Source organism: Trachymyrmex cornetzi, unplaced genomic scaffold, assembly GCF_001594075.2.
Source record: "Trachymyrmex cornetzi isolate Tcor2-1 unplaced genomic scaffold, Tcor1.1 scaffold386, whole genome shotgun sequence".
Lineage (NCBI taxonomy): Eukaryota > Metazoa > Arthropoda > Insecta > Hymenoptera > Formicidae > Trachymyrmex > Trachymyrmex cornetzi.
In genome coordinates, this window is record NW_017298597.1 from 235,965 (window position 1) to 245,136 (window position 9,172).

A 9,172-nucleotide genomic window follows, 5' to 3' on the forward strand; every position below is an offset into this window, starting at 1 on the left:
CCGAGACACTACCAGTGTCTCCAGATACACAGACAAAATATTTTGTTATATATGTTGATTTTAAATAAAAAAATCAAACGTTTGTTAAATTGTATTTCCAGCTTGTACCAGGGCCGCCGTTCGTATTTGGTGCGTTACTTGTGATCTGCGCGCTACTAGTAGCCGCATTTATTCCTGAATCAAATACAATGTCAACAGGATCGTTGCATCACCCATCCACTTCCCGGAGGCCCTCCGGTAAATACGCATATCAGAAATGTACGTTACAGGTTGTCAAATATGCTAAAATGCCAAATATGCTTATGGTGATGGGATTCATCGAAAATTATTTTAATTATAATCTTTATGGACTTGTTGAATGAACAATATGAGCATAATGAGATTTATGCGAAAAAATTTTACTTACAAAAGTCATGAGATACATGCAGCAAGTTTTACAAATACCATGTTTTACTTATTATATTGAACAATGTAAGGCTCAAAGTGCTTATTATTTTAGGTTTGTCCTTGGACGTTCAATATGAGGCAGACCGAGTAGGAAGTGGAAGAGGAAAGATCGGTCCGCTATCACCACTAGTCGACAATTGTAACTCCGCCGCGCTATAATGTCTATTGAAAAATGTAAGACAAGCCATATAGTACACGACGAGAATACTTTAGCCAAGCGGTAAAACTTCACCCTTAATCAGAGGTGAAAAGGTCGTTACTGTGAAATGCACCTGATTCGATCAGGCGACTGTAATAGAGTTGTCTATATTGTATTATACTATTTGTTTAAGACAGTAACTAAGCTTGATTTTAGGACTTATCGATGGAACTTAATGTTTAGGTTGTGACAAACAATTTGCACAAGCAGTGCTTGTGCGATAATACCGTGGGTTGATCTCAGAGTCGAGTATAATCGTACTACAAGCGTGTTGCGAAAAACGTAACATTAAATTAGATCTTCCTTTTCAAGATTCTTGCGCCGACTATTCAATCAGATGTAACAATTTTATGCGAAGTAAAATCAATGACTCTTTACGCAGCTCGCCAACGGCACAAAACATCAATGAAAACTGAAAACCTGTATTTTACTAGAGTTATCTTATGAATATTTGATCCTTTACTTTGATGTCGTATCCTTTTCTTTTGTTACTAATTTATATTATCACATTTTATATCAAGTGCTAATGTAAATTGTGCAACATATTTTTGCATCTCCGTACATTCGTAGCACTAGAAATAGCTTTTACACATTCCTTGTAAGCATAATTTTTGTATACAAAAGCAGCATTAATTGACAATTGAAAAGGATGCAAATTCTTTAAATCGTATTTTCCTTTTGTACAGGTATGATATAGTAATTATTACTTATCATTCTTGTATGTCATAATTTATCTAATATTCATAGATCATGCGACTTATTTCTTTTTGCACAAACTATTTATTTTAATTCATAGAAACTATAAATATAACGAGAAAGGCCTCAATGCTAGGAACAAGTTATACAAAGTGATAGTTTGTCATTTAAAGACAATGGTAGACATTAACACTATGAGTAAAATGAAATATTAAATTATTAATTGAGAATCAATAGTTCTCTTAAATTATGTGTGTTATAATCGGAATCACATTGATGTTAAAATGAGAAAAAAACGTTTTATAATAGAATAGAATCTTGTATATATATTTTGCTTCTATTTTACAAAAATATCAAAACTTTTAGGAGAAATATGTTTTAATACAGTAGTATTCATTTATATACATATAAAATTTTGATTGTTTCTTTTTATGCGATTTATCTTTAATTTGTGTTATTATTAGTATGTTTATGTAAAATACCAATAGCGTGTTTACATAAAAAATACAACCATTTTAAACTAACTTGTAAGAAACGAGAAATATTTTTTTTTTTTTTTTTTGGTTTAGTTATACTGAATTGAATCTTAAAGTCATTATGCTCTTAAATTCGATTAGTCTCGATAAAAGCCAAAGAGTGATTAATGACAAATGCAAAATAGTCGAAAAATAATAACAATAATGTGCAACGCGCCCTTACCATAAATTATTAATTTCGTAAATTTTGATATTTGCACACGTTTGTGATTATCTTTCGGAAAAAAAATTCGAAGCTACATCAATTATTTGATGGATATTTATTGGATGATATTAATACTGAATCGTTTTATAAATAAAAGTAATAAATATGTATTTTATACATATTTAATACTAATTCTTTTTTTATATAAAGCTGTTTAAAACAAAACAAGATATTAAAGGTTTCAGTCGATATGGCTTATAATCTTTGTCGAATATATTGAAATTACGTGCGTTTTCTAGAACATAGCTGTATTACAGTAAAGTATTACAGAACGAAGTAGAAATCGTGAACAGATGTATACAGTGCTATTACGGTTCTATAGTTTCTGTTTGTATTTCCTTAGAGTTACTTACGAACTCGCTCTCGTACACTGAAGTAAATATATGCAATTGTATTATAAATATACAAAACAAGCAGGAATATTATAATATTAAGAATAAAACATAGAATAAGTCTTGACTCTATCACGAGTTAAGTAATTGTATATGTATAATGTACGATGAATGCATTAATAAAAAGTAATTATTTTTAAGATAAATAAAGGTATCACTTGTGCAAATTTCACACTTATGCGATATAAAATATTAAACTATATATATACTCAGTTGAAATATTAAGCTAAAAATATTTGAGACGTTCCATATTCAAATAATAAGTCAATCGTGAATTTGAATATTGGCAAATAATTTAATGAAAAAACTTTTATTAAAATCGCATTATTTTATATACAACAATAAGTAATTATTTAAACAATACGTAATTATTACAACAATAAGTAATTATTTAAATTTCATATTTGTATTAAAAATGTGACGAGCACCTTCTATAATAAAAATTGGCATACCGTTTTATAATCAGATTAATCTTTTTTTTCTGTCTTCATAACATCTTTAATATCTTTATATTTATTGTACTTATTTCGTTGCAATTATTCCATAACATCTAGGAGAGAGTGTTGGATCAAACAAACGTATTACAGCAACCTTGGAACACTTGATATTATTTTGTAAAAATATTATTCTATCCAACATGATTGCCGCTTCCACTACCGAGCTCATATATATTCTCAACATTTGAAACAGACGCAACCTTGATTCGAAGTGTATGTGATTCTGATATATTTCTTGCAATACATATGTGGGTGGTATCTAAAATCATATATTTTATAAAATTTCTGTATGATATATCAGAACAAATGAAAAACTAATACGTACCTGATTCTTATCCACTCCGATTTTGGATAGCGCGCACTTTGCGTAGTCCGCGAAATTATTCAGTGGTCCACCACGTCCTACTTTAGCATTGTAATATCCTATTAACAATATTATATAAATAGCAATCGATACGTTGATACAGAATAAATGGATGTCAAGATTTTCGGTCATTGAAGCAAAACTTGTGCCTAATTTGTACATTATATATATACATTTGCTTTTTACTTTAAAGTGATTACTATTCAGTCTTGAAACATAGTTTTATGGTAAAGCCAAAATGAAATATTAGGGATATAATATCGCGTTATTAAATCTAAGACATAAGAGCTTATCCAATGATCGAAAATATCAATACTTAATTATATTTATGTTTCACTATATCTATACTGACCCATTGAATGTAGAATAATTTGCAGCACAGCTCTATAAAATAACGAAGGAGAAAGATGCTTATTATATCTACTTCTTTCGATAGACTGTTGAGCTAACATTCTGGCATTTTTACTGAAATTCCAGCGTCCGCTCAATGTTTCATTCGCTAAATGATAACAGCATGGAACAACAAGAAGTAAATTAATGTCCTTCGCATGTAGGAAAGCTTTAATTACAGAATGCACAAGCATTCCACAAGTGTGCAATCCTGTCAAAATGAGATTTTCGTTTACACCCCAATCAGGATAACACGTATTCACCATTTTGTTATAATTAGTCGTGTCGTCTAACTCTTGAACTATATATCGAATCTGAAAGGAACATGATAATTTTTTATAACGTTATGATAAATAATAATATAATATAAAGTCTAATTTTTTTTACAAACCTTCGTTAGCGTTCGTTTCCTTTTCTGAATCTTTTCCTGACGACTTATTGCACCCTTGTGACAAACTTGCGACGAATCAATTGCTAATACAGGAATGTTAAAATGTTCTGATAAATATGTCGACAAATACGCCTTTCCAGCTCCGGCGTCTATTACTAAACTGCGAGTGGAAAGTGCTATCTCGGCAATAACTTTTCCAAGCACTTCTATTTCATGTGACTTCTTTGTATTCATGAGCTCAGATTTTGGATAAACAAATTTGTTTTCAATCAAACGTTCCATGGAAGACTGTGGTAATAGCTTTGGCAAATCATTCACGCATATAACAGCTGGACATGACTCTAAAGAAAGCGATTTTGTTAATTGTATGAAACTACTCAATTCTGAATCTATATTGTTTTCTGCCCAGATATCATCGTTCATATTAATATTTTCAAGTTCTGATCTTAATTTCTCTGGTAAGCATTTGTCCCATAATCCCTCGGTAATAAAATCAACTAGATGACAATCTATCAATTCTTGATAGATATTAATAAAATCCAGCGCTTTCTCAAAGTGCTGATTATATTCTGTTATCATTGTTGTATTAATTAAAATTCAAGTCTATCTGTTTCTGGATATAGCGGACTAATTTTTGCTAGCGAACAGAATTTGGCATATTTGAACTTAATATCTTCCACAGCCTGCAGAATGTTCAGATTGTCATCCTGGTGATTGGGAAGAGTGCTGCGAATATCTTCTAAGAGCTTCTTGGCTATCGTCATCGCTTTCTCGCATTTAGCGATATCATTATTTTGTAAATAGTGTTCCAATATTCCGCTGTAATATCCTAACCGTGCAGCAATTATGCTGGCTCTGTGATATCCGAGGTGGTATCCCTTTAGTAGCTGTTCTCTGCCACTCTCATAGCCTTTCTCGTAGCCTGACTTTTGTGCGATTTCTTCCGCGAACAATAAATCTTCAAAGACTTCATTTACATCCAGATCTTTTTTTTCCTGGGACATAATTATATTAACTAAAAAAAGACAATCACATAAATTATACGCGTCATTATATCTCATCACACACAAGGAAATATCTTTATTATAATCCACACTCTACTTATTCTACTTAATTTAACAAATTATAACTTACTGTACTTATTTCATTTACTTTTTAGTTAATTGTTATAATACAAAAAAAATTAATAAAAGAAAACTGTTGTAAGAAAAAAGAAGCTTTTTTTATCAATTACTGTGTATAAAAAGGATATTAATAAGTAACAAAGTAAATCGTGATGCTTATTAAGTAAATCAATGTCTATAGAACTGCGGATAGTGTGGATACGGATGTATATATATATATGTATGTAGAATTATAATGCAGTGACACACGGGCGTGGCGACAATGGATAAATAATTTTATGTGTGTATCGTGTATAAGAAGAAAACGTGAATCTTCTCAATCTCAGCGAACGCAATATGACGTAAATTCAAACTTTTTTCATGATAAAACTAACAAAAGCTTACACGAGCACAGTAATCTATGCGGCAGAGTTTCTAGGTTATACGCATTACACGCATATATGTGATATTGTTGTGTTACGTGTCTACATGTGACAGGTACAGAACGTAAATATAGATTTTGCTGTGAAAGTGTATTCCACACCTGATTATCTCCTTTAATTTTAATTAAATTCTCTTCTATCTATTTCTACTTCGACGAGACTAGAAAGATGACGGATGAGCGAAATTTTCGTTCGCAGTATTATGAAAAGGTGACGCTCCAAAATCCACTTGCTCTTTAAATCGAAGCAACAATTATATACCACTGTAGAAGAGTTCTCTATCAGATTGTCATACGATTAAAATATTGCTTTTAAATGGCAGGTTGGTTTCCGCAGTGTCGAAGAAAAGAAATCTCTGGAGATATTGTTAAAGGAGCGCCCGCTTGACAAGACAAAGTTAAAACAGTTTTGTTTAAGATTCACTGTACCTGCTATGTATAGAAATTTCTTATGGAAGGTCTTACTCGACGTTATACCAGTTTATTCGGAGAGTCAGGGATTTATAATGGCTCAGCGCAAGGCAGAATTTCAGGATTTGCAGAGAGCACTGAGAGTCGCAAAGATTATAGACGACTTTACGAAACCTCATCTAATATTTTTAGCAATGTGGTTGTTACGCAAAAGAAGAGCAAAAGTTGATATGGCTGCTCAATTGGAATCGCCGTTATACAGGTTCACATTACAGTATTCAATATTAGGTATTTCACAAAATCATTTTAAATTAAATATTTTTATTTTATAAATTCTAATTGAAATCTATTTTTGTCTAATTTGTCTTAAAAATGTTCTGTCTTGATTTTGAAGGATGCCTCGGCTGTATAAATTCATAGATTCATTTTTTGTACTCATTTTGTATGAACTCAAAAAATATTATAATAAACTTTTATCTATTTCAGAGCTATGAGCAAAATGGCTGAGACACTGTGGTATGTGATTGATGTTGAATCAGAAGAAGAGAAACTAGTGGATATGTATTGGATATTGTCGGGACTTTTTGTACAAGTTGAGAAGCTACAGAAAGAAGTGGGAAAATTGCAAGACTGTACATATGCATTGTTGGAGAAAGAAGACATAGAATTATACAAGCATCTTGTTAAAATTGATGCACTTTATAATCTTCCATACAATATTTGGTTTTATTCGTGTTTTGCTGGCATAATATGCAATGGATCTATTGCCAAGTATGTACGTTTTATGTTATCATAAAAACTGAAATTACATTGTAATTTTATTAATTAACTTTGATACTGGTAAGAACATATCTTTTTAAGATTATTAGAATACTTAATTATTTGTTGTAGGATATGGGATAAAATAACGGTTGGTGCATATCGAATTTTAATATTCGTTGCCGTCGTTACGTTAACTACTTTGAGACGACTGTTATTGAGATGCGAAAGCATAGATCATGTGTTAGATACTATCAATAATGTAAGACTACTAATTAAATTATAATGCAATAATGTGATGGGCATATCTTTCAGATTTTTACATTTCGTTCTAGATAACAGAAGAAACATCAGAGATGATAGTCAATAAAGCAATTGAATCAATACAACAAAGTGGAACAACTCAACAAGTTGACATGTATTTCACAAAGCACAATTAATGTTTTACACATAAAAACATTATATATTGTGCGATAAAGTTATTATCAATAAAATTAAATCTGTCCCTCATTTTCTTAAACTTGCCTCATATTTAAATACTGTACAAAACAGAAGCTAATTTTTATCATCACATATATATTTCATAACTTTAATATTTGGATATTATCTCTGTGAAATTAGTTCTGGAGCTAATAAATTAAGTTTCCTCAATTTTAAAAAATGTATCTTTTTCGTTTGTAGTTCCAACTCTTAAAAAATATAATATTCGGAAATGTTCTGGGAAAAAAAAAACTCAATTTTTTAATAAAAAATCGTTAATATAGTGTGATTTAGAATCAGTTGTAAATTACAAAAATTATCTATCTTTTCTGTCTACGTAAATTCGTAAAGTTTTCTGTCGGACTGTTTAGTTTCTCAGATATGAGACTGTTATCAATAATCAAAACAGCTGAAACAGTAGAAAATTATGTACGTGTAGCGAGAGGCATGTATTGACATATTCTTCGACTCGTTGCCTGATTGAGATAAATACAACTTGAACTAGGCACACAGAATTTAATTGTTTACCAGTCTGACTGACTAGTCGTCGAGATAAGTTCGCTTGTGATTGATTTGATCAGTGACTGCTGAAAATATACCGAACCAATTACAATATCTGTAAGAATATAGTAGAATTAATTTTTTTAAGCTTTTGCTGTTATTATTTTAACGATTCAAATATTAATCAGAGATTTTTTTAAAAGAAAAACGATTTAATTAAAGTCTTTTATGAAAAAGTAGATAAATAAATAGTTTGATAAAAATTTAAAAGATATTTTAATTGTAAAATGACGTGTAATATTTACATAATGTATATAACACAATTATATAGTGTACGTAAATTAATTTTAATTCTTCATTGTCACACCTTTATAAAATTTCATGATTATCATACTGAGTCAAATTAGCCAATTGGCGCAAATTGATGCTGCCATTCTAAAACTATTCATCTATATGATATGAATACAAAATATAGAATATACTTTGAATATTATTTTAGAATGTGTTTTATTAATGATAACATTTCGAAACAAATATGTTAAAAATCTTGAAGATGTACACGTAAAAAAAGTGAACTGTAACATACAAAAATTATAACGTCATTTTGTAACCTTTTTAGTTAAAATTTTAGAGTACTCCTAAAATTTAGTATTCTCAAATAAAAATCTCTACTAAAAATATGTGCGCATTTCCGAAATTTTTTTTTTCTGATAAGTAAAAAAAATATTATTTTCTCTAATAATAATAAAATAATAACTATAACAATTATTTTCTCTTCAAATAAATGCCATACATGTACTGATGCGTTTTTTAATATTAATCGACAGAAAACGAAATAATTACTGATAACAATATAGAGAAAGGTCACCGATACCGACTTTGTTTTTAGACAATATTTTTTAAACAAAAGGTAAAAATACTACTTCAAAAACATAAATACAAAGTAAAAAGTGTCTTCTATCAGATAGTATAAGCAATTTTTATAATACTGTTTGCAATTTTGCAATAATTAAGTTTTTCGTAAGTTATGCAAAAATGAGCGTCTGACAAAATGGGCTCCAAAACTGACACAGTAAGTAGTAATGCTACGTATTCCTATTCTTTTTCTTTTACAGGAATTATCTGCATAAAGTACCTATAAGTGAATGTATATAAAATTTTTCAGAATTATTTTACTTCGTTATAAAACATTTTTATTGAATTATATGCATATTTACTTTATGCTGTTCTGCAAGATGCAAATATGTATAACGCGATAGTTTTTCTAGAGTTGTTCCATATATATGCACGATTGTCTTCAGCTCCAATAGACTTATTTGACACTATAAAGCAACATTATAAAGATTAAGTTAGCTCATG

The 9,172-nt window shown here is 29.8% G+C and overlaps 5 protein-coding genes across 15 annotated transcripts in view; 3 read left to right on the top strand and 2 right to left on the bottom strand.

Moving 5' to 3' along the window:
- Positions 1-1,627, top strand: part of LOC108763852 (hippocampus abundant transcript 1 protein) — a 10,953-nt gene extending 9,326 nt beyond the window's left edge. For 5 of the 7 annotated variants that reach the window (XM_018511752.1, XM_018511756.1, XM_018511750.1 and 2 more), the window contains 2 exons: positions 102-258; positions 500-1,627. In XM_018511752.1, coding sequence (XP_018367254.1) covers positions 102-258; positions 500-606 — 264 coding nt within the window. In that variant the 3' untranslated portion in view covers positions 607-1,627. The remainder of the gene's footprint in view (positions 1-101; positions 259-499) is intronic. The other 2 variants (XM_018511754.1, XM_018511755.1) reach the window with 1 other exon arrangement.
- Positions 1,628-2,931: 1,304 nt separating this feature from the next.
- On the bottom strand, positions 2,932-4,710 carry LOC108763855 (methyltransferase-like protein 25). Its single transcript, XM_018511760.1, has 4 exons — positions 4,118-4,710; positions 3,689-4,040; positions 3,298-3,395; positions 2,932-3,231 (listed from the first exon to the last, which is right to left on the bottom strand). The coding sequence occupies exons 1-4, from the start codon at positions 4,694-4,696 to the stop codon at positions 2,998-3,000; spliced, it is 1,263 nt and encodes a 420-aa protein (XP_018367262.1). The 5' UTR covers positions 4,697-4,710; the 3' UTR covers positions 2,932-2,997.
- On the bottom strand, positions 4,695-5,838 carry LOC108763857 (uncharacterized). 3 transcript variants are annotated; one of them, XM_018511765.1, is made up of 2 exons: positions 5,765-5,838; positions 4,695-5,132 (listed from the first exon to the last, which is right to left on the bottom strand). In XM_018511765.1, exon 2 carries the CDS (start codon positions 5,119-5,121, stop codon positions 4,708-4,710), a length of 414 nt encoding a protein of 137 aa, XP_018367267.1. In that variant the 5' UTR covers positions 5,122-5,132; positions 5,765-5,838; the 3' UTR covers positions 4,695-4,707. The 3 variants fall into 3 exon arrangements, with proteins under 3 accessions (XP_018367267.1, XP_018367269.1, XP_018367268.1); XM_018511767.1 differs by lacking the exon at positions 5,765-5,838 and adding an exon at positions 5,626-5,671; XM_018511766.1 differs by lacking the exon at positions 5,765-5,838 and adding an exon at positions 5,352-5,411.
- On the top strand, positions 5,431-7,393 carry TBC1d7 (TBC1 domain family member 7). 3 transcript variants are annotated; one of them, XM_018511764.1, is made up of 6 exons: positions 5,639-5,718; positions 5,828-5,873; positions 5,986-6,335; positions 6,560-6,844; positions 6,965-7,094; positions 7,168-7,393. In XM_018511764.1, the coding sequence occupies exons 2-6, from the start codon at positions 5,832-5,834 to the stop codon at positions 7,270-7,272; spliced, it is 912 nt and encodes a 303-aa protein (XP_018367266.1). In that variant the 5' UTR covers positions 5,639-5,718; positions 5,828-5,831; the 3' UTR covers positions 7,273-7,393. The 3 variants fall into 3 exon arrangements, with proteins under 3 accessions (XP_018367263.1, XP_018367266.1, XP_018367265.1); XM_018511761.1 differs by lacking the exons at positions 5,639-5,718; positions 5,828-5,873 and adding an exon at positions 5,431-5,582; XM_018511763.1 differs by lacking the exon at positions 5,639-5,718 and having other exon boundaries at positions 5,813-5,873.
- A 191-nt stretch (positions 7,394-7,584) lies between these two features.
- Positions 7,585-9,172, top strand: part of LOC108763853 (Ornithine aminotransferase precursor) — a 10,827-nt gene continuing 9,239 nt past the window's right edge. Inside the window, exon 1 of the mRNA XM_018511759.1 lies at positions 7,585-7,930. The gene's annotated coding sequence lies outside the window, so the exon portion shown is untranslated. The remainder of the gene's footprint in view (positions 7,931-9,172) is intronic.